At 39.1% G+C, this 23884-nt stretch overlaps 1 protein-coding gene across 1 annotated transcript; it reads right to left on the reverse strand.

The window, feature by feature from the left end:
• Window positions 1-10368: 10368 nt before the first annotated feature.
• LOC112986823 (killer cell lectin-like receptor subfamily F member 1) lies at window positions 10369-17891 on the reverse strand. Its single transcript, XM_026106311.2, has 6 exons — window positions 17771-17891; window positions 14191-14289; window positions 12698-12829; window positions 11978-12129; window positions 11148-11263; window positions 10369-10648 (listed from the first exon to the last, which is right to left on the reverse strand). The coding sequence occupies exons 1-6, from the start codon at window positions 17832-17834 to the stop codon at window positions 10519-10521; spliced, it is 693 nt and encodes a 230-aa protein (XP_025962096.2). The 5' UTR covers window positions 17835-17891; the 3' UTR covers window positions 10369-10518.
• Window positions 17892-23884: the final 5993 nt, after the last annotated feature.

The following is a 23884-nucleotide window of genomic DNA, read 5'->3' on the forward strand; positions in this document are numbered from 1 at the left end:
TATCATTTAATTGCATGCTTTCAGATCACCATCATCATTATTAAACTTCACTGCAAGTGGAACATGTATTCTAAAAATGCTTATTATGCAATGTTTGGTTTTTTAAGTAATTAAATACAATAATTACTAGTATATCTTGAAAGCATGGAAATATCATCTTACTCTGACCACTGTGTGTTTCCTATTTGCTTATAGTGAAAACTGTAGTTTGCATTAGCTGTGATCCAGAATTTTGACAAAATGCTTTGAAGAATGAATTACATTGTTTCCAAGTACTAGAAATGCTATCTCTTAAGAAAATAGGGTTTAAATCACCTCCTTATCCTGGATATTCACTTAATCCTTTGTCTTTTGTTGTAAATATATGAAGTGGTCACAAACTGATAATGTGGTTCTGGGAAAATCCCTACTGGAAAATCAAAGAGGAAGAGCAGTAGGCTTTTAGGAGTCATTCAGTACTTCCTTCAGTGACAGTTTCTGCACTTTCAGCTACCACTAGTTTTCTGATTGAGTTAATTTACTACCACTTTTCCATTAAGACATTGTAAAATGCATTAACCTGATTTTTGGATAAGGTAGCAATTTAGTGGAGCATATTCTAACAACTTTTGATCATAGTATTCATATTAAAAAAAAATCTTCTCCTTATTCAAAATTTGGCAATTATTGCTTTCATCCTGTTATTCAAAACACTGGGCCAGAACTGGGACACAGATCTGTAACAATACTGACTTAAGACTAGCTTTCCTGATTTGTTTCTCATGAGGATTTCTCTCACCATTTGCAGCTTCTCACTCTTCCCATGACTTCCGCATGAAGCATTTTATAGCATTCTTTTAGTATTATCCAATGGCAATTTAAAACAGAAAAAAGAGAGAGAGAGAGAGAGAGGGAGAAGACACTATACATCCAAGAACTTTACCTGGAGCTGATGTCTGAGAAGGAATGTGTGGTCTTTCCCTCCTGGGCAGCATTGCTACATCTGCATAAGTGATATCGCCTGCCATTGATGAACAAGTCCCTCTAAGTTTTGGAAAAAGCTGGTTGAATATGGTGGGTTGCATCCTGTATTAGCTTTGCCTGCCTCCAGAAGTATACATACACTGTGCTATGGCTCTGAGGAAGGCTGAGAAGCAGATAAAAGGAAGGAAGTTACTTCTTTCAGTACAGCTTCAAAGCCTATTTGCAGCCACCATTCTGTCTCTTCTTGTGTGATCTCTTGCCCTTCAGAATACAGGAGAAAATAAAGATAAAAAAAATCTTTTTATTAATGTAAAAAATGCCTTTTTGGCCAAAATAGAGCAATGCTTCTAAGGTCTACCCACAAAGGGACTTACATGGGTACAGAAGCTCTGCTGATTTACACAAGCGTAGCTAAAGCAGTACAATCACCGCTGTGGATGTATTATACTAGCGTGCATGATCTTACATAGCTTATTCACCTAAAAGGAAGATAAACAAGATATATATCAGTAAAAGATGTTTTGGGGCTAATGCAACTGCAACCACAGCTAGAGCTGTAGAAATGTAAGGCTTATTTTAGTCTATTCCATCCACCAAGTTCTACAGTGGTTTAAAAACTGACTTTAGAAGATATCAAAGATGCATTAAACTTAACTCAGAATAAACAAAAAGCAATATAGTCAATCCATTTTAAAATAATGTTTGGATACTTTTATTTTATTCCAACAGTAGTTGCTAGGACAAGAGTTGCTGTTCCTAAGCTGTTTCAGCTGTCTCCTGTTTGACCCAGAAACTCCACAGTCTGAGTCTCCTTTAACTCCTTGTTCATAACTCACACTTTTGCTGCAGGATATTTTGATGACTGTTTTATTATTATTATTATTATGAAAACAAAACAAAATAAAACAAGCAGACTTAATTTGAAGCTTAGAACCTTTTTCACGCCTAAAAATATGTGTCAGAACACAGAGGTTTGTACATGTAGACAGTTCTGACATTTCCTGTTAAGTGCTATGTTACTGATTTTGTGCTTTATTCACATTTAGGAAATTCCTTTAAAATTCAACACAAATGATAAACTCCACAAACATACACCAGTTAACTGAAAATAATATTTCTACTCTGTTGATATATCCTATTCTCCTTTTCTGTTACATTCAATGACACTATTTCATCCCTACAGGTTAAAATGAAGAAAAGTCTGGCTTTTGTGATCTTGCATTACTGATCTTTTCCCTTCCTACTTTCAGTGATTGCAACAGTGTTAAATGCAGAAACAAAAAGGTTTGGGGAAAAAAGAAATCAACCTTTGATAGTAACGGAACACATTACTCAGAAGTGCCACTCAGATACAATTTATATCACAACATATCTAAATCATTGTTGCTCTATCAGCCACAAAGTGAACAGCCATGTATGCAGATGTGGATACTGCTAACTGGATACTGATAAGGTTTGTTTCATGGCAACCTACACATCAACCATATGACTGATCCAAACTGACACCTGGTTCTCCTCTGACAGTCAGTTTCCACTACCTGCCCCGAGGTTCTTACCATCCTTTGCCGCAGGATAGTCAGGCTCTGAAATGAGAAAAACAACAACAACAACAACAACAACTAAACCCCCCTAACCTTTCCTTTTTTTTTTTTTTTTTTTTTTTTTTTTTTCCCTTCAGTCTGGTCCATAATGGAAAGAGAGATGGCCAAACAGGATGCTTGAACTCTCAGTCTCACTTTCCATCATTTCATATATACCTAAGCAGGCTTTTCTCACATCAGTCCCTTCTAAATGATTCAAAACCATCAAGATCTAATCACACATAGTCTATCTAAGCATGGCTCTTTCTGAGCTAGTGGAAAAAAACAATGTTTCTTTTTTAAAGGAACCTTACCTCTCCCTCCCCTCCCCTCCCCTCCTCTCCCCTCCCCTCCCCTCCCCTCCCCTCTCCTCTCCTCCCCTCCCCTCCCCTCTCCTCTCCTCTCCTCTCCTCCCCTCTCCTCTCCTCCCCTCCCCTCTCCTCTCCTCTCCTCTCCTAAAAATACATTTTCAGACACAAGTGCAGTGTCAATAAGTGTACAGTGGAGACCAGATAATTACATGTTTTGTGACTTAGAACATTCTTACTTTTCTGAAGAAAATGGCAAATCCATACACAGTCTTTACAGTTATTTTCCAGTGCATACTTACAAAACACCCATAGACATTTAGCATTTTAGATGTAAAGTCTACTAGCTGCACTTACTGTTATGACTGATAATGAAAAGGAAGGTGAATTTTAATCTCTAGAGGTAACAGAAGAGTAAAAGTCTTTGCAAAACATTTTTCTTGAATTCTTTCTATGTCACAGAAAAAGGATGAAATTTTTATTACTTTTAAGAAGAATACTGTGCTGCAACCTAATTTTCATAAGATAAGTATTTTCTTTAGATCTAATATTAGCTTTGTAAGTATTTTCATTCTTTTCTTTCCTTTCATCTTAAATAATAGCTTTATATTCAGCCAGCTGTATTCACCATCTGACTCACTGATGTCTCACAATGCGGTGTCTGTGGCAATTTCAGTCCAGAAGAAACAATCCCTGTGTCTTGGCTGCTGTGGAAAAAAGGTCATTATTGAACCAAGAGATGGTCTGGTAGCAGAACAACCAGCTACTCAGAAAGATGAGGAAAGGCCTCTTCATCCCACCAAATGTGTCTGGGCATGGTAGTTCCATTCAAGTTGAAGAGTCAGATATCTAGGGCTTTGGAGGATTACCAGCCTGTTTATCACAGAATCATTGAATAATCTGGGGAGGAAAGCATCACTAGAAGTCTCTAGTTCACCCCTTGTTCAAAGCAGAGCTGCTTTCAAAGAGAGTGCAGGTCATGCAGGGCTTTGTCCAGTTGGCTTTTAGAAATCTCAAAGGATAGAGCTCGCATGGCCTCCCTGGCACCTGCTCCAGCACTGCGCCACTCTCATGAAGGAAGAGATTTTCTTTCCTTCTATCCAGTCAGAATCTCCTTTGCTGCAACTTTTGCCCATTTCCTCTTGTTTTTTGCTGTGTCCTCATTCAGAAGTCTTAGTGGTTTTTGTTTATTATTGCTGGGGAAAAAAAGTTGTCCAAATATCTGTATGCTTCATCAGAAGCCTAGATCTCAGCTGGTTGTGCAACCATGTGGGCTAACTTTTCCCAAGATCCATGCTCACTCTGTGTCTTTTGACTTCACTGGGTGAAATGGAGCAGTACCTCACCCTCTACTCTCCTCCCAGCCACCTGATTAATTTACTTAGCTTATAGTATACAAGCACTGGTGAGGCCAGTAAACAGCAGGGTTGGTGGGCATTAGTCAGCCACATGACTGGAGGGAAGTGTTTCTTTGGCTTTGAGTTTTCAGACCATTTGCCAGAGCATGAACACATCTGGTAAATACTGCCTCAGGGAAGGATAGCGAGGATTGTTAGCTGTGATTCCTCTGCCCATCATTTTGAGTTTAGCAAGGTGGAGCTCAAGTGGCTGTGGTGAGGTAGCTAAATGAATGCTAGCTCAGGTTCTCTTCCATCTTTACATGTGCTCCCAATTGCACATAGACACAGTCTCTGCTGCTAACACTCATCATCGAGCTACCAGCTAGTGATGTTCTGGTGCTAGCATGGTTACCAGTTCCAGTCATGCACAGGGCAGATGTGATAACAGCTGCAGATGACACCCCTTCTGTGGGTGTGACAGCATGTCCTTCAATGTGTGCAAAGGCAAAATGTAGACTGAAAACAGCAACATGGGCTGCAAAGCAGAATTCAGCACCTTCTGCCACAGAAAATGCAGTTCAGGCCAAAGCTCCACTTTCCACATGCTGCACATTTTGAAGAGCTTGAACTGCTGCTTGGACAACAAATCTCTATTTTCTGATAACAGAGCTGCAACAGAGAAAGTCCCAAGCTGAAATGAGTGAATGAGTGCCTATGTCTCCATTTTGGGTTGCGAGTCTAAACCCTGTGACCTGGACAGCCTGTACATACAATGTGATGTAAGAGTAACACCTGGAGGAGATGATCAGAGGAACGGCTACAGCATAAGACACTCCCTCCTACAAATGAAAGCCTATGCACTGTTATTCCATACTGAAGCAAAAATGATGTCTTCTAAACAGAGCAAAAATGATTTACCAAGGAAATACAAACCAGTAGTGCCTGAGTATTGCAAGTGGAATACTTCCACGACATCAGCTTCATGTTCAGTAGGTGGGACTTGAGGAGCAGATGTGAAGCAAACAGGACTAGAATCCTGTGAGATGGGCTCATTCCCTGGTTTTGGGGTTTGGCATGTCAACTGTTTTTAAACTTCAGGCTCATTCTCTAAAGATGTTACTGTCTAGAGTACTTATTCTGACTGCCATGTATTACCTTGGGTTAATATTTAATGCTAGGCAGTGATGGGGTGAATATATTGGCAGGAGAATCTCCTACCCAGTTTGGTGGTAGTACATCAACATGGCTGTCATGATGGCTAGTCAACATCCCCTCCAGCACATTCCTGGACTGCAGTCTCTCCTTTCCTTCATCTCTCACATTGTGAGTTAGTTTTGCTTCAGAACACCGAAGCACTGAATCTGCTAGGACTTCCTCCATAGGGAAAGCACTTGGCTATGCTATAAGGTACATTCTGGTCCTCAGAAATTCCATATCTGTGACTTGGAGAATGGCTGGTGGGAAAATTATAGTGTGTCTCTCTGCTGACCATATGTCTACACAACAGCACCTAGTGTTTTGTATAACAGAGATTTCTGCACAGTGAGACACAGCAGAGGTGTTGGTACAGAGTTGCAGATCACCCTGGTGTGACCATAGCACTGTGGCAGGGTGAACACATCCTGACTCCATGTGAACACACTGCAGTGTGGAGTGCTGGGCATGTCCTCCGGAATGGTCTCTTCCTCATCACTCACAGGGACAGAATCAGCTTACAAAATATTTTCAAAGTTAGAATAGATGAGTGTTCCCTCCTTCCAAAAATTTCTCTGGATATGATGCAATCATTAGGAGAGGGATCTGAATTTGAGATAAGATCTGAATGAGATCTCATTGTGATAGGATAGTTTGACACCAGCCAACCAGGAAATGCAAACTATTCATGTTTTAAAAGCTCTTAGAAAGAGTATAATAGTTTATATCTATATCTGTATAGATATAGCTATAATGATATATCTAACTGTATATGGGCCACACTGGCAAGAGTGTAGCCACCAGATGCAGGGAGGTGATTTTTTCCACTTTGCTCACTCAGCACAGTCACAAAGCCACATTTGGTGTACTGTGTCTGGTTTTGGGCCTCCTGCTACATAAGAAATGTTGACAAACCTAGTGGAAAGTCTCCAAGGTGGGGAGGGGGTTGGAGTACACAATATGTGAGGTTAGGCTGAAGGATCAGGGTCTGTTCAGCCTGGAGAAGAGAAAATTAAGGGGAAGAAGGTCCACATTGCAGCCTCCTGCCACTTAATGGGGGGGTTATGGAGAGGATAGCGCCAGATTCTTCTCAGATGTGCGCTATGATAGGACAAGAGGAAATGGCCACAAATTTCAGCCAAGGAAATTCTGATTGGACAGAAGAAACAATTTCTTCCTTCATGAAAGTGGTGCAGCACTGGAAAAGGTGCCCAGAGAGGCTACAGAATCTCCATCCCTGGAGATTTCTAAAACACGCCTGGACAGGAGAGCTGCCCTCAGCAACCTGATCCAGCTTTGAAGTTAGCCTTGTTTTGAGAAAGGGTTTGGACTACAGATCTCCAGAGGTCCCTTCCTCCCCAATTTATTTGATGGTTTTATGATTCTGTGATTTCTTTCACCCTAGATGTTTAAAGGAACAGAGACATCTGAGGCATATGGCCAGCATGGGACCAGCATGTCCTTTTTGGGGCTCTCCAGTCTTAATGAGAATTGTTGCAGCCCAGTTTAGGAAACCAACGGGAGTACAAAAAGCACTTCCTTCCACAAAACTTTCAGTGCTCTCTAGTGCTATTTCTCTACAAGCATGCAAAATCTTTATGTTTTGTTCCCAGGAGGAAGAAAAACAATCCATGAATGAATATGCTTAAACACATATTTATAAGAATTCTTTCATTTACAGCTCTGCAGAGAAGAAGTCATCAGTGCTTGTTCTTCTTGGGAACAGCCTACAGGAAGCTAAGAGATTTGTTCTCAGCCTTCCTTAGAGTAATTCTGTGGGAACCAGACACCATGCTTGAGTCTTTATAGATTCTTTTTTAAGGGACTAATTAGGAAGCCTTTGAGAAGACTGTCCTTTTTATATTTTTCATAATATGCTGTATAATGTTTAATCAATTTTTTTTCTAACAGAAGAAAACAATTTAAAGCCCAGAATATACTCAGTGAGCTAAACAGTAGAAACAGTGATCAAAATGCCTCAAAGAAGAAGAATAAAATATATGACGTTGCAATACTGGGTAGTGATGCAGGTCTCAGTCGCAGGGAGCAAAGAATAAAATTTCTGTAAGAGGAGTCAGCAGAACTGTAATGTACCACCTGGGATGACACAGAGCAGAATTCAGCTCCTGGAGAAGTTTCCACAATAAAGCCTGAGTCTTGGTTGGTTTTCTATGCTAACCTGATTCCCCTGCAAAAACACTGTGCAGAGCTTTGCAGAGGAGCAAACCAAGCATGATAACAGGCTAACAATTTACTATGAACTAGAAGTCCGACTGAGTGGTTTCTAGAGCTAGAAATTGATGACTGAGGAGAAAGCACATGGTCTTTCACAGGTAAATGCAACTCAGTTCCTGAAGAATCAGGACTCCTTTGCCTGCCTTTGTGGTTTCAGCATAAAAATCTAGTGCTCAGAGTGACTGCCAACTACTCTGAGTGTGTGAGAAAGCTGTTTTGTATTTGCTGCCAAACACTGCCAAACTGATTGCATTTCTATATGAAATGGTGTGTACATCATGTGTTCAAAAGCCTGTAACAGGAAAAAAACAGACCTTGAGGATGATCCTTCATTCCTCTGTTATTTAGCTTGTTTAATTTGCACTTTTAACAATGACATTTGTCGAACACTTGAACTGTTCTGTTGATGGACAATGAAGTATTTCTTCTCTACACTTTCATTGTACATCTGTGTGCCTGCTGGGCATCAGAAAAATGAGCACAGCAAAGCTCAACACAAAGAAGCTGCTGAGATCTCCAAGCTTGGGTGGTACCCTGGCACAACTATTTTTCACTTTGCAAGTATGCTAGGTAATTGACATTACAACTACAAGTATTCATGATTTTCTATTTCACAGAAGAATTTGAATGGCATGCAGGACACTAGGGCATATGAGGTAGGAATGGCAAGATCCAGCATTCAGGTGAATAAATGGCAGAGTGCAATTCTCCATGTGTCTTTGGATGAGCTGCTATGGACTGCTATCCATACGATGTTTGTGATATCCATATCACATCCCTATGAAAGGCCCATTCACTGTTCTGCAGAAAGGCTGTGACAGAACATGGAAAAGAAAACAAGGTAGCCCTGTAGCATGGTAAATATGTTTGTCTCATTACTTCTTAAAGGTAATGGGCCTTGATCCTTCAGTGCAAGACTGGTCTGGACTTGTCTTGGCCTCAGCTGATTTTAGTGTGTTTCAGCTGTGGCAGCAGTTGTCTAGCAGTCAGGTAACAATTGCCTAACTTGTTTTTATCCTGACTCTGTCCAAGCTTGGGAATGAGGTTGCTCAGTGAAGACCAAGCACTTGAAACTCAAGTTAAGTAAAAACATCTCAGAAACTGAACAAGAGAATGCAAAATTTAAAGTATGAACACCAAAACCTTCCCATAAAGAAAATAAATAAGTGAGACAGAACACAGGCAATGTGGTCAGTGACACATAAGCTAGATAAAGAAATTCAGACTTTAAAGGCTGGGATGAGAAATTACAAGCTGAAATAGAAGCCCATTGATTTAAAACACTGAGAGTGTAAAACTCTGGAAGGGATTGCAGCTGTAGAGGAAGTTAGAAGAAAGACTGCTATGAGTGAAAATCAGGGAAATAAACAGAAAACTAAATATTAGTACAAAATGTGTGGGGGAAGCTTAAGTAGCAGTCTGAGTATCACTATGAGAAACACAGTTTCTAAAAGAGGAGGGTGCAGAGCCTGTTAGGCTGAGCTGGACAAGCTAAAAAAGCAGCATTATGCAGAAAGCAAGGCATGAACGCATGTCTTACCAAGGCACCCTCTCATGAGGATGCTAAGCCAAGGGATGGGGATTAATGGTTCAATGCAGCTGCTAACCCTTCTGCAGGGGAGTACAAGGCTAAAAGCCCACATGCTCCTGATGCTGAGGTACTGCCAGCATTTGAAGTTAATCCCATATCACCCATCACTACTTGGTTTGCTGTAAAAGCAGGAAGTGGGCAGACAAAAGCAGAAGCAGGGGAATACAAAGTGAATACAAAGTCAGAGTGAATTATTAGGGAAAAAGTAATGATTACTGCTGATCAGATGCCTGCAAGTAGATGCTTTAAATAAAAAAAGCTGCATTAAATGGCTTCTTAAATTAGATGCTAATACTAGTTTAACCATGGCTTCTCAGGAGAATGTGTCTTGAGCATCTGCTATGACTTCTGACTGGGCCACTGGAATAATTGACATAGATACAAACCTTGCAGTACTATACTATCATTATTACTGGATGCATCAGATTGCATGGGCTTTAAAGGGAAGACTGGAAACTGAAAAATTTTATTGCCTACATTAGCGCAAGCCAAGTGAAACCATAGAAATGTATCTGTTATGGAAAAAGTTGTCAGTCTCTGTCCATGGTCTTCTATACCATAGGGGCAGACATCCTTTTGTGACTTATAAAAAGATAAAATCTGTGAAGTGGTCTACCAAAAGGAGATCTGGTAGCCCTGTAGCCCCATAAATAGTTTTTGCCATTACTAGTAGTGACATTGCTAGTAAAACAAATACATTATGTCAGGTGATTAAATCTCAGAATTGAAGAGGTGTTTCCGGTATTTTTAAGCAAGTGCCAAATTCTGTAACCCTGAAAGAAGTACATGAAATCAAACTTTTTTGAAAAAACACTAGATCTTGACTTTTCCTTATGCAGAGCCATGCTGGCTTCCCATATTTGTCCTTTATTGGTGACATTTGCAAGCCCATTTAAGTGCGTAGTGCTGATTATCATCTTTTCAACTAAAGAAACCAGAAGCAGCAATCATACCTTTCTGCCTTCTGTAACATCTAGTTGGTAGGCTGATACAAAAACCTCATTTGCCTTAGTTTACACAACTCTTAGTCTCTATAAGCTACTTAAAGCTGGGAAGCTGCTTATTTTTATAGCTCTAAGGGGCAGTGCATCAAGCACACACAGACACATTTTACGCCTTCATCCTGAAAAAGAAGAGAGACACAAGCCTGAAATCTTCATGGACTTTAATCACAAAGAGAATCACAATGTATCAATTCATCAAAATTCAAGTCAACAATTTTCCCTTTAATTTTACATCAGCTATTCTACTTGCTGTAAAATGGTGTAAACGTTCAAAGTCCCTATTCACTTTCATTTTGCAGTCTCTTAGATAGCCAACACGACTGCCCTCTTCCTGCAGATCCACTTGTATAGGGAGTGGCAGTTATCAGCATGCACTTCTGTCAGCTTATAGGCAGCACATTTTTCTTCTTGCTTCCTCCTCTGTATTGTAAAACTGTAAGAGCAAAAAAAAAAAAAAAAAAAAAAAAAAAAAAAAAAAAAACACAGGCGTGAAGGTCATTGAAAAATTCTGTTTGCAAATATAAGGAGTGAAACCACAAAGACTGGATTTTTCTCTGTCTTTAAGCTGCCATTCTTTTGATTCTCTGGCATACAGGGAGGTTTTATTTGTTTAGTAAATTTTATCCTTTCTCTATCTCTCTACTTGCAAAGTAGCTGGAAGTGAAAAGCAGATGTATGTGAAAAGCATTCACACACCTAATAAAATTAGTTCCTTTTCCTGAGAGCTGCCAGGAAATTCCATTTGCCAGCTACACATTTTGATCATAATTCTGTACTGAGAAAAATCAGAATAGGTCAAGCTGCCTAACTGGAGTATGGGTTCTTACATCTTATGGTCACTTTGTCTTGGTCTGATGGCTGAATATCCTGGGCACACAGAGTGGAAGACACGTCATGGAGGCCAACACGGATTCATCCCAGAACAGACCTACCTGTGCCCTAGGCGTTTGGGATCATCAAGCCATATCCATCTTTCTTCATTCTCATCAAAGCTTAACCCAGTCCAAACAAAGCCAGTGTCTTTATCCTTCATTTTGTTTAAGAAAACCTAGAGAGAGAGGTATGTCTTTGTACTCTAATAATAATGGCACCTCAAAAAAATCCACTACTGGTAACGTTCAGTGGTAATTAGTACTTTAAAAATAGCAAGGTTTTCATGCCCAAAGATTCCAAGGAATGTTTTCCAAGCAATTGAGGAAAAAAATCTAAATTATTTCTGATTCTAAACCATACCCAAGTGCTGTGGGTCACTGCCTGGACCTGGTCACCTTTAAGCAACAGGAGTAGCACTGAAGAGGCAGACTGCAGCTTAGGATTTGGCCCACAGAACTGCTTTTGCTATTGACACAGACCTGGCACTGACATTTAAAAATGTACAAAGCACACAGAGAAATAACTGCATCCCCCAAGGAAAAACAACAGCTTTTATAACAGCTTACTTCTGAACAGCTCTTTTTTTTCTTAGAATAAAGCATGCAAGAATCCTCCAATCAAATACCAGCCACTTCTCACTAGAGATAATCTCTAGGAATATTGTGGCATCCTTTGTTTAAATGAAATGTGGGCTAGTGGTCTTCTTGACAATTGTTCCTTAGCATGCAGTAATTGATCATCAGTGCACTCACTACTGACAATACATTTTCTGAGCATATTTGGATTAAAAATGGCTTCTTACAGTACAAGGAAAGCTCTACTCTGATACATAGATTCACAAAGTATAATAAAAAGAACATTTGAACCACAGAATGCCTTACAAATTTACCATTTCAGTCTCATCCTCTATAACCAGGAGCTCAGATTTTTTTCCTGAACAATACTCCTTACTATTTTCCCAGGTATCACGATTTTCTGAGTAGTAATAACACCGCCCATAATGCAGCTTCCAGCCAATGGGGCAGAGTTCACATCTGGAGTCTGTGAAGAGTTTGGGATGAAAGGTTTTTGTCACTTCTTTATTTAGAACTGAAATCATTATTATTGGCTTCTGCTTTTACTGGGGCTTTTGAAAATGAGAGTAAAGAAGCTTTAAACCAGGGGCCAGGAATTGTGATGCTGTATCTCTTTTTATGCATGTATACAGTTCCTGCTTTGCAGTGGTAATCAGCATAGTCATTCTTTCATTAGGGACCTCTTTATGTCTTCAGACATTTCAGAACTCCAGATAATTGTGCTAAATAGCTTACATAAAAGTTGGGGCAAAACCCATGGAGTAAATTCCCTGCTCTGCTGAAATCACTGGGAGTAGTACAATTAGTTCAGATAGGATCTATGAACAAGCAACAAGGATCTTCAGCAACACTGTTCCACTTTTATTTCTTGCATGAACTAAAATTTTTAAGGACAGATCTCTAAAATAAATCACATTATACATCTTTAACAACAGAAACAAGATTATTCTGGTATTTGCAGATCAATCCTTTTGTGTAGGTGTTTGTTTCTACAGACCATTTATGCTATTGTGGGCAAGACTTTATTTCCTTACCATTTGTGTGTATGCATAAGCTGTCCTTTAATGCAGTAAGTAAGCTGTTTTCATGAAGATCTTCTTCAGAAGTATTATCACTTTCAGAAAGATTTTCTCTGGGCTTCCACATGTCACTTGATTGCAAGTCACCTGGACAGGAATCCTCATCATTTTAATATAAAGCTCACAAGTGAATTGTCAAGAAGCCCCACAGTCCTTTTCCATGGAAAATAATGGAAGTTCTAAATGGAAACTCAGTCCTTCTAGCTCTCTTGTAAATGGGGACTTGAGCCTCTGATTCCTATATGTTAAACAAATATGTGAGGTGACTGACTTTACAAAGATAGTCTAGACTGCAACATTGTCATGGTTTTTGTCAATGTGGCATGCAACAGCTATCTTTCAAACAATATGGCTGTGTCTTTGATCTTCCACTGCCTGAAATCTGTACTGAGCTGTTTTCAGAAAAGAATGGGGTGATGTGGAAGGGTAGGACTCACATCCAAAGAAAGGGAGCATGGCTGACTCTGCCATTAAGAAGACACTTATATCCAGAAGTACTTCTGAAATCGCATTTTGTCCTGGGTTCTCAAGTGATTTTGATGAACAAGGTGATTTTGATGTCCGAAAGCAAGCTGGACATTGGGATTACCAGGCCAAGATTTTATAAAGGAGGAATCTAAAATTAGGCTTCTCAGTGAATATTCAGATGCTTGTTGATGGCCATCTAAAAACTTACTTAAGCTGGGCAACTGTAACCATTCCTCTCTGATCCATAAAGATGCCCAGTGATAATAGCAGACATCTGTGATGGAGAGGTAAGCTCAGTATGCATGCAGCCAGTGCTGGCAGTGACCCTGTGCTTATGCATAACTTCCATGCACTGTGCAAAGGTGACTTTCATAAACTCAGAGGCATACATTTTTGTATCTGTTTAGAGAGGTCTTTTCAATCTAAGTATATCATCTTCCAGCCTCCTATCTCATCCATCCCTGAAGACCAGCTCACATTTCCCATTGTACAGGTTTTGGAGGACTGGCTGAGACTTATGGCACACAAAGTAGAGCACCAGGAGTTGAAGACTGTCTATGAAGATAAGGGGAGAAGGAGACAGAAGGGCTTCCAGTTGTATCATTTGTCTGGAATGAATTATGTTTCATTATTAAAAGAGGCTTTCCAAATAACTGAATGGATGCTTTGGCTGGAAGGCTTGGCTGGTTGTTCAATTTTGGAAAAGAAGAAGAGGGACTCTCAGGTTGGGGCAGTGGAAAGTGAGAAAGACTCCAGCCTTCTTCATAAAGCCCAAACGTTCAACAGCCCCCTGAAAGCCACTGACCTTGTGCAGATCCACAGCCCCAAAACCCTAGTGACTCCCTCCACACTCAGAAATCCAATAGTAGAGATATGAACAATCTTGTCACCTTATCAAAGCAGTGTGCTTGTAAAACTTAAGGATTTAATTCCTGTGTAACTGGCAGGTATTAAACAAAACATTTTACTCAGTCACTCACAGTGCTGAAATAGCGTGATCACAGCTCCCAGAAACAGGACATTCAGAAATCCTGAGAGTACAATGACATATCGCAAGCCTGAGGAACGAGAAGTAAGTTCTGCAAAAAAGAAGATGGTTTACAAATAGGCATGAGATGTTCCCCAAGACATAACGCTGGGTTTCTCTAGGCATCTGTCAGACAGAATGTCCATCATGATCACTATTCCATGTACTTTGTCACAGTTGCTTTCTCCCTTTTGGTTGTCTTATGCATATCAGGTAGTTCTTGCTTCTAATAAACTTTCATTTATGAAAAGCTTTTCAGATCATGGACTTGAATTTTTGCAGTCTAATGTCTTCACTGCTTGTCTGTTCATTTGAGGTTTTGTCCTTTTGTATAACATTTCTGAATTTGTCCATGCTCTTAACTTATCTCGGTGAGTGGAACACCTATTGAACAGTTTCTGCTTCTTCATAGCATGGGGATGTCACTCTGGCAGATATCATGAAGACTTTTAGATGTCACAGCAAGTACTTAACAGATGTTGTTAAACAAAACCTCACAAGCTTGGTGAGAGAGGTGTAAGGAAGAACTAAAGTTTCCAACAATTGTGAAGAAAAGAGACATGTATGTAACACAGAAGAATAAAAATGAAAGTTCTGGGCCTGTGGATATCCATACTATTAGTCAAGAAGGGTCCACTAGATTCTCTGAAAAAGAAGCTCTGTAATCTCAGGACCCACAGATAGGTTTCATCACTGGACACTGGATGCCAAGTCAAAGGTCTTTAGAAAAGTCAGTGTTACAATTTGGAGCTCATTTGTTTATTGAGCTCTTGATGTTCAGCCAGTTCCCACTGGCAGATTAATACAAAATCTATGGAATATTAAGTATCAGTGCACTAAACAGGGCTCCTTTGCAGAATGGGTGCTTGATGAATTCCAGACATCAGTGATTAGAGATGCAGAAATGAGCTCTCTCACAACTCTAAGAATACTACTTTTAATTGGAATCAAGAAAGCCTGGAAATGCACAGTCAAGGTGAATCTTCCTTCTCAACAGTACCCAATAATCTTAAAATTTATTCTTATAGGACTGCCACACTCATGGCATACCTCTTCCTAGTGAAACTTGCAGTTTCTTTTTGCTCGCTCACTCTATTTCTGGATTTCTGTGTCTTGACACAGAATCACAGAATCATGTGGGTTGGAAGGGATCTCGGTAGGCCATCTAGTCCAGCCTCCTGCTCAGAGTGGGTCCAGTTAGATCAGGTTACTCGTGGCCTTGTTCAGTGAATTTCTCCAAGGATGGAGATTTTACAGACTCTCTGGGCACCTGTCCTATGGTTTTACCACCACCATGGTGAAGAAAAAATTCTCTATATCAAATCAGGTTTTTCCATGTTCCAACCTGTGTCTATTGCCTCTTGTCCTTCCAGTGTGCACCTCCAAGAAAAGTCTGGCTGTGTCTTCTCTACAGTCTCCCATTGGGTAGTTGAAGACAGCAATAAGAGTCCCTTGAGCCTTCTCAAGTCATCGCAAAGCCAATTTGCTCAGCCTTTCCTCCTGTGTCGTTTGTCCAACTTCCTAACTGTCTTGGTAGCCCTCCACTGGACTTGTTCTTGGACTCATTCTTTCACTGGACTTCTCTTGGAAGGGGTAGTAATATAGTTAGTGTAGGCTGTGAGAGAGCAAAGCTCTTTAAAATAACTGAAGTATAAAAGATGTTCTATGACGCCATAAAGGAATCCTCAGGGCAAGGAGGAGAACAGTTAAAGTTGCCCAGCTATGTGGGAAATGTCACTTTAAATTTGCTTCCTAGCTTTCTAGCAGCAGTGCTTTCAGGAACACATTTCTGAATTTCCTTCTGGAAAGACTGCAACACAATATACTGTTTACTACCTCCAAACTTAACTTCATAGGAAAAAAGATTTTATATGCTAATTTTCCTTTAGCTGGGGTCCAGGAATAAAGTCAGAGAATAACAGAACAGTGACTTTTCATTTCATGGAAATTGTCATTTCATGGAAATGGCCAATCTTGGAAGACAAAACAGGATGCCAAAATTGATAACTTGTGGCGAACAGTTTGTACTTATTAAATAAGATCAGGAAGTATCCCATGGAATTTGGGTAAGGACTGAAGTGAGGATATGATTTCTCCTTTAAAAGCCATTACTCAGATCTGAATCAGGAAACAAATTCAGACTGTTTAAAAAGTTCTCTGCTGTAACATTGTTATCTGAAAACTTTAACACTTGGAACTTTGAAAATCAGGATATGATTTGAACTTTGTACTATATAATAAGCTAATTTTCACTTACACTTTCCCTTCATGTCTGGTTTCTACCTATCACAGTTTTGCACACAGGTTGAACATCATTTTTCCTCATTTATCAGTTCAATAGTATTTATTTGGGAAAGGCTGCATCTGTACCTAATCTTCTTTAAATATTCAAATAGCTAATCCCTATTATTTTTATATTTCCACCTTATTTAGAAGGCAAAATAGATGTAAACAGAATGCAGTATTTTTTTACTGAGTATGCAACATAATATGGTTAAGAATGTGTGCATTTTCCTTCTTCCTTGGGTACTATCCAGCAATTTTGACATAAAAAAGGCAATTAGGATGTCTGCATATGTGGTGACATATGCTCTGCCTGATTTTCTGCTTCTTTGAAATGGAAATATTCAATCTGCTCTGTCACAGCAACATTTTTGTGCACTTTGCTGAATATTCTAAAGATCATTGAAGATTCTTAGTTAAGTAAATATAAGCTTTTACAACCATTTTTCCAATGTTTTTCTCAATTTTACTGGCTCTGTGTTGTTATTGCAGTTGGGAACAGGCTCTTAGTTAAGTTGTTATTACTATAGGAAAACTGGCATAATTTATGTCAATAAAATCACACACAGTTTATCCTGTCATACTGTGTATCTTAAACTGGCTCTTCTTTTTTATTATTATAGTTGTTCTTACATAAATATTCAGGCAGCATTTCTCAGGAACTGATCATCACAGCTGATTAACTGTTTGGAAATTGGATGCCTGAATTGCCTTAAGGACTTGGTCTTTATAGTCCAACATTTAAAAGAAATAGTGTAGCAAGGGTGAGTGTGAAAGCCTTCCAGCACACATATTTGATTCTCCTCTGCTCATGATTTCTCTTCTGCTACTGCTGTCACTTTAGACAAAATCCCCCAAAGTTGTTGAAAAATCTGTCTTACTGTTTTCATTTAAATTATTCTTAAATTCTCCTTAGCTATGATTCCTGCAAACAAGCTGGACAAAACTTAGGCTGCTATCAAGCTGAGACCACTGCCAAGCTTGCTTACTACTACTGTCTCATTTTTTTCCCCGTATGCTTCCATCTCCACTTCTCTGTCTTGTACTGGGACTGTCAGCACCAGTACTCCAAACCTGCTGGAACTGCTTTGCCGCATTTTATCTACTATCCATCATATTTCTCTGTATACTGCCATGCATCTGTGGCAACTTTAGTAACATCATCTAAAAATTTTGGCAGGTTTTTTTATGACAGCTCAAATGTAGTTGAATATGGCTGGAGAACATGTTAGATATGTTTATATGCTTACCTGCATTGGAGCTTTTCTTGCTTGCTTTGAAATGAAGTTTTGCATAGCCCTCTTCATCCTCCATTTCAAGCTCTTTTTACCACTTCTCACCAATGAATACAAATGACAGCGTCAAACTCAGTATGGGAAATGCTTCAACAAGTCTTATAAACAGGAAGGGGACGGTGGCTGGTCATTTGTGCTTTTAGTTCAAACAATGGTAGCAGGACTATGGACAGGAACTTAACAATATAAGCTGCACAGACAAGTGTTTTCTTCTTCTCTTCATCTCCACCTCTCCGTCTTTCTCTGGCAAACTCCAGACCCTACTCTAATACATCTAAAGCTGTTTTCTCCAGAGAAAACAGTCTTTCAAAAGTCTTCCTGCATCTGGGAGATCAGATGTGATCCCTTTCAAGTCCATTTCATTGGACTGATGGACTGTTCTCCTCTACCTTATATTTAAAGCAGCTGTGTCAACCTCTGTGTTTTTCTCAAATGCTAGGAATTGCTTCTTGTTTTATCAAAATAAGATTGTGTGCATATTTCTGATTAAGTAGCTTGAAAGGATATTTAAATACATGTGTTAGTCCTTGATTACACTTTGTGCCTGTCCACTATTCCTGGAGTTGAGCAACTCAATGTTTTTTAATAAATGGAGACTTGTGTGGCATAGAACCACTGAAGCAGCTCTGTTCAAACCTTATAGCTTGCAGTGTTTCCATTGCACTTCAAAAGGACAAGCTTCTTGTACCACTAGCAAGCAGTTGTTTAGTTTCTTAATTGCTGTGTGAGATCTCTTCCAAAAAGAAGTGAAGTTGGGGATTTTTTCCTGTTTAAAGACATTAAATTTGCTCTATTTATTTACTTCTGCTGGCAGTAAATCCTGAGAGGAATGAGCTCTGGGTAGACAGAAGGTAAGCAGGGCATGTTCAGACCCACCTTTGACATCAGCAGCACGTTGAGAAATCTCGAATACTTTTTAGGTTGTTGGTCTCCAAGAAGGCCCAGAAGAGACTGAAGATCCCACCTAGCAGCTTCTTGATGTTCTTGTAAGTGCTAGTCTGAAATATTTCTTTCTGGAAATGAGGATTCAGCAGAAAGTCAAAAGGTTTTTTTTTTCTCTGAAATGGTTTAATGACTTCTGTTTTCAACTTTGCCAGGTTTTGCCAAGGTCTTGTTTGGACCAGGACTACACTTCCCATAACACATCCTGGCCTCGCTTTTATTGGGTTCATGTAGCATCTAGTGTGATCCATCACAGAAGACATAATCCATCATGCCATTAGCTATATTTCACAATGAAATATTTCATGAATATTTCACCTCTATTTGGAGGAATAAAAATGTGTCCAGAGCACTACACAGAAATTGTACACACTGATTTCTTAGACAAAACCTCTGACCAAACCACGGAGACCACTCTGATTAATAGGAATGGTCCTATGAACTTGAAAACCAAAGTAACTTTAGCTCAACATTTTATTGTGGTTAGCACCTGAAAGATCAGCCAAGCTGGATGCAGTACAATCACATGCTGCAAAATAAGTGAGAACTCCAAAGAAGTTTCTCAAACACAGGCATACAAACCAGGGCTGATAAGTAAATCAGTGTGAAATAGCAGGTGCTGAGCGACAAATAAATACATTCTCTGTTTGTACAAGGCGGTGGTACTCCACTCAGCATCACAACAGTAAATAGCTCTCCAGCAAGGGTAGACAAACCCTTGCAGTGTTACCAACTCTCTCTATCGTTCTGATACTGGGAAGACAAAGTTTGAAACTAGAGTTTTTAAATATTTTGGAACAGCTCTGGAAGGATTTGCATGCTCTAAGCTTTACTACCACATCTCTACATAGGCCTTGTTTCACTTACATTCTTAGATTGTCCTGAATCCAGCCACATAGCTGATATGGTATCTGTTACCTTTCTTAGAGTTTCATCTCATGAAGATACAGTCTCAGATTCTCATCTGACTTTCTAAGTAAAAATGAGAGTTTTGGCCTCTACATAACAACAGAGTGCTAAAACTCCTTTGACACCATTGTGTTGTCAAAACCTTTAGGCACAGATATGAGGGCCTGCTTTCATATGTGTGCTAGTGGGACTTACCACAAAATAAACATAAATCACACAGAAATTAAAGGTTAATAACTTGATTTTTTTGTATATATATATTTTTTGAGAGAATCTCACGATTACAGGGACAGCGCTGTGATTTTTTACATGCTTGACTTCAACTCTACTGGAATTATATATGTATATTAGCCATTTTTGAATCCCCAGCTTTTTGGGAAGTCATTTCTAATAGAAGTATGGAGCTTCTAAAATCCAAAGGTTTTAATTCCACCTTAGTAGAGGATAGCTTTGGGAATGGACACTATAGGCAAGGAGTAAGATATTTACAGGCAGTGTCTTCCAGCTGTGGCAGAGTCTGGGGAAAAATGCAGAGGTGTTTATTAAACAAGTTAGCAAGTTAAGTTGAGCTCAAGGCAGGAAACACAGTCAAGAGCCTTGAAAATGTAGATCGCTGTCTGACAGGACACAGGAGGTGATGAAATACAGGGATATCTCAACAGAAGGATGCAGAGTGCAACTTTGCCCCAAACACCAAGCCAGGGGAACAATTCAAGAAAAGTTTAGGCATACTTGTACTTAAGTGTGAGAGTCCACATGGATTTTTTTGAATACATGTGTACTTCCAGTTGATGTGCATACTATTTCACAAGACGACAAACCTAGTTCTTTTTGCATGCTCAGAGAACTGGCTTCATCTTTCTTTCATCCAGCTTCTTGTTTCTTAAAGATATTTTGCACTTCACATTTTATTTCAGCAGAAAAAAAACTTCAAAGCAGCTTACATGCATATATATAATGCTAAATCATTTCCTTTTCTCTTGTGAAGTCCAGTCTATACTTCTAACGATAAAAACAAGGGCTTTTGAAATCAAATTCTGGGTAAGGCACACAAGCACTTTTTTGGCAAGACAGTACTGTACCTGCAACTTCGAAACACTTGTTTTTTCTTTATTTTGGAAGGATATTTGCATTCTTTTTACTGCAATGACAAACTGGCAGGACTAAACAACAAGACAAAAAAGGCAAGGAATAGCAAGAAGCCAATCTACAGAAATGTAGGTGTTGAAATAAGGCAAAAGGGTACGAGCATAAATTCTATAAAGTTGAGTGTGAAAACACGATAAAAACAAAACAAGAAAGAAACTGAAGAGCAGCTTTCAAGAGACAAAAATAATTAAACTCTCCTTTTTCAGGAGCAGGGAACCTTCCAAAATATCTGTAAGGCAACAGATGATCATATTATAGATAATGGCACACTATAGCAGAAAAAAAAATAGTGCTTTTTTGCATCTGTGTTTGCTGTGGAGGAACTTGGGGAGGTTGCTGTGCTAGAATTTGCTTCATGGGCAACACACTAGAGACTCTGTCAGTTCACAGGGTCATTACAAGAGGTTATGGGACAAACAGGCAAAATGAATAGGCCCAAAAGGCCAAGGCCAGATGCTGTTTACCGAAGCTTTCTAAAGGAATGCAGAAAATAACTAACTGTGGTTTGCAACTTGCTTAAATAGATTCAGATGTCAAAAGACTGGAAGGTGAGGCTAATCTTTAAGGGTCTCAAAGGAGATCTGGAGAACTACCAATGAGTAAAATTGATGTTTATACTGGAAAAGTGGTAGAAATTCAAATAAAGAAAAGAATTTGTCGTTATATGCCTAAATATGTTCAATATTGGCAGATATATTTGTAAAGGGAAATCATCCCTCACAAATGCAAAGAAATTTCTTGAAGAATAATTCTGAACTCCAAAAGTTCAACCATATTTTCTCCACCAAGGAAAATTTCTGCAGCATGAGATTTTAGTGGTGATAAGTTTGATCTGAAAAGATGTGAATTCATTCAATAATCTAAAATAGATTATTCTCATATATTCTCCAATAGATTAGTCTCATTCTCTCCAGTTGTAAAAGTCTGTATTGTAAAATGGCTGCATATGCCATCTCCTAAAATGAGAAGTTATGGATATATTGTAACAGGTTTCTGGCCTCCATTTTGTTCTCAGGAAAATGATAAATGAATCTCCCAGCCTGGACCTTTGTGATGACTATTCAGTTTTTTGTCTTAATCTACATATTTTTGTGCATGCTCTTCAAGGTACTGGCTTTCTGAAAGGTTTGTTCTTCAGTCCACAACTCATAATACAGGAGCTTTTTCCATAATGAAAGCACACAATGTTTTAAACATTATTGATGCTGTGCTTTCCCTAACCTACTATAATTGCAAAATTCAAGAAGAAACTGAATTTTTTAAAATTTTAAAAATTCCATCTCTTTTACAAGGAAATTATGTATGAAAACCAAATTGGATACAGGTTGTCAATGCAGATTAATTAGTATTAATTTGAGCCTTCTTTCTCAATAAAGAGTTGATTAAACCAGTTTGCATGACAATAAAGCTATATTAATTTGGATTGCCTGTTATCAAATCCCATAGTATTCTTCTGACTTTTTCAGAAGTCTTTGTGCTTCATCATCCCTTCTTCATTTGTTCTATTTATCACACAGCTGTTTTTTATTTAAAATCAAGAAAAAATGATATATAAAGCATGTAACTAGTAGCAAACCTGTTCAATATTTTTTTGCTCAAATTGTCCATAGTCATGGGACTTCCAGAAAGACCAATGGCAGATTGACAATTTGGGGGACCATTCTGCAGCTGGAGAGATAGATACTGGCCAGGAAAGAAGAACAGGGACATGGGTTGTCTAGATTACAGCTCCTAGGGAACACCCAGGGAGCTCAATCAGATAGTTTTTGACACCAAACTGAGAAGCAAAACACTTTGATATTGGGAGACTGATGACTTCTTGATTTGCATCAATGAAACTTCAACAGTGATGGTGAAAGAAACTTTTTTCTTCATCAAAATGTTTCTGAACTTTCCTTCCTGTGAAAAAGTTCAACATCTTGATTTTTCATTCTGATTTGGGGTGAGAAAGCCAAAATTGATTTATCAGATTTTTCTACAGAAGGAAAATTCCAATTTTGAATGGCCAAAATCTTATTATACATTGGTCCTTTTCCAGCACAACGTGACTCAAAATACTAGAACTGAAACCCAATCTGAAGTATATCCACATAGGTTGCTTTCACAGGTAGAGATAAAAGCCATTCCTGCTTTCAGGATAAAAACACTGAAGGAGTGTCTCACACTACACCATCGGGACACAACCCTGTTTCCTGTTTTTCAGGTACTCCTTACTGAAACACATATCTCTGAAAAGAGCCACACAGTGGTCTGGCAGGGTGGGGGAGAGACAGACATGCATGTGAGAGTGTTTCTGCCCTTTTTCTTAGTATGATTTTCTGGTTAACTGCATTGAGACAAACTCACTCATTCTTTTGTACTTATAAGAAAAGTAATCCCTTCTCTTTTTTGCAAAGCTACAAATAGAGCTACACTAAACACACCAAACACATCAAACAAAAGGTCAGCAAAGACACTGGGCATTGGGCCAAACTTGAAATCACACTGAAAGAATTATGTACTTTGTTGTTGTGCAGTGTCACAGGAATTCCCACCTTTACATACTCGATGTCAGCACAGAGAGGAAAGGGTAAGAGAAAAAGGAAATTTGGAGGGAAACTGAAAAACATTTCTCATAAAAAGACAATATGAAATATTTGATTTTGAGCAATGTAAATGTAAGAAGAATTTCAGATACAACTAAACTAAGAACAGGCCATTTGAAACTGGAAAATCACGATGAAAAATGTATGTACTAGGAAACCAGATGCTTGTATTTTTCACCATGTTTCTCTAGAGGTTTTGCATTGTTCAGGTTATGTTCAGAGACTGTGCTTGTTATAGAATGGGCTTTGGCAGAGCTGACTTTGAGAGGTATTTACTGGCTGAGCCCTTCATCTCACAGAGCAGCAGCATCAGACTCAACAGAGCTGGAGAGTGGAGATTGAATGAAATATGGAGATGTGGCCTGTGGGCTTCAGGACAGAGGTCAGGAGTGTCATGTCCTGTGGACTTGCACTGAATCTGGCTGCCTTCATGAGTGGGATGAAGACAGATGTGGATTATTTTTGAAAGAAGAGGCATCGCTTC

Source organism: Dromaius novaehollandiae, chromosome 1, assembly GCF_036370855.1.
Source record: "Dromaius novaehollandiae isolate bDroNov1 chromosome 1, bDroNov1.hap1, whole genome shotgun sequence".
NCBI classification, from domain to species: domain Eukaryota; kingdom Metazoa; phylum Chordata; class Aves; order Casuariiformes; family Dromaiidae; genus Dromaius; species Dromaius novaehollandiae.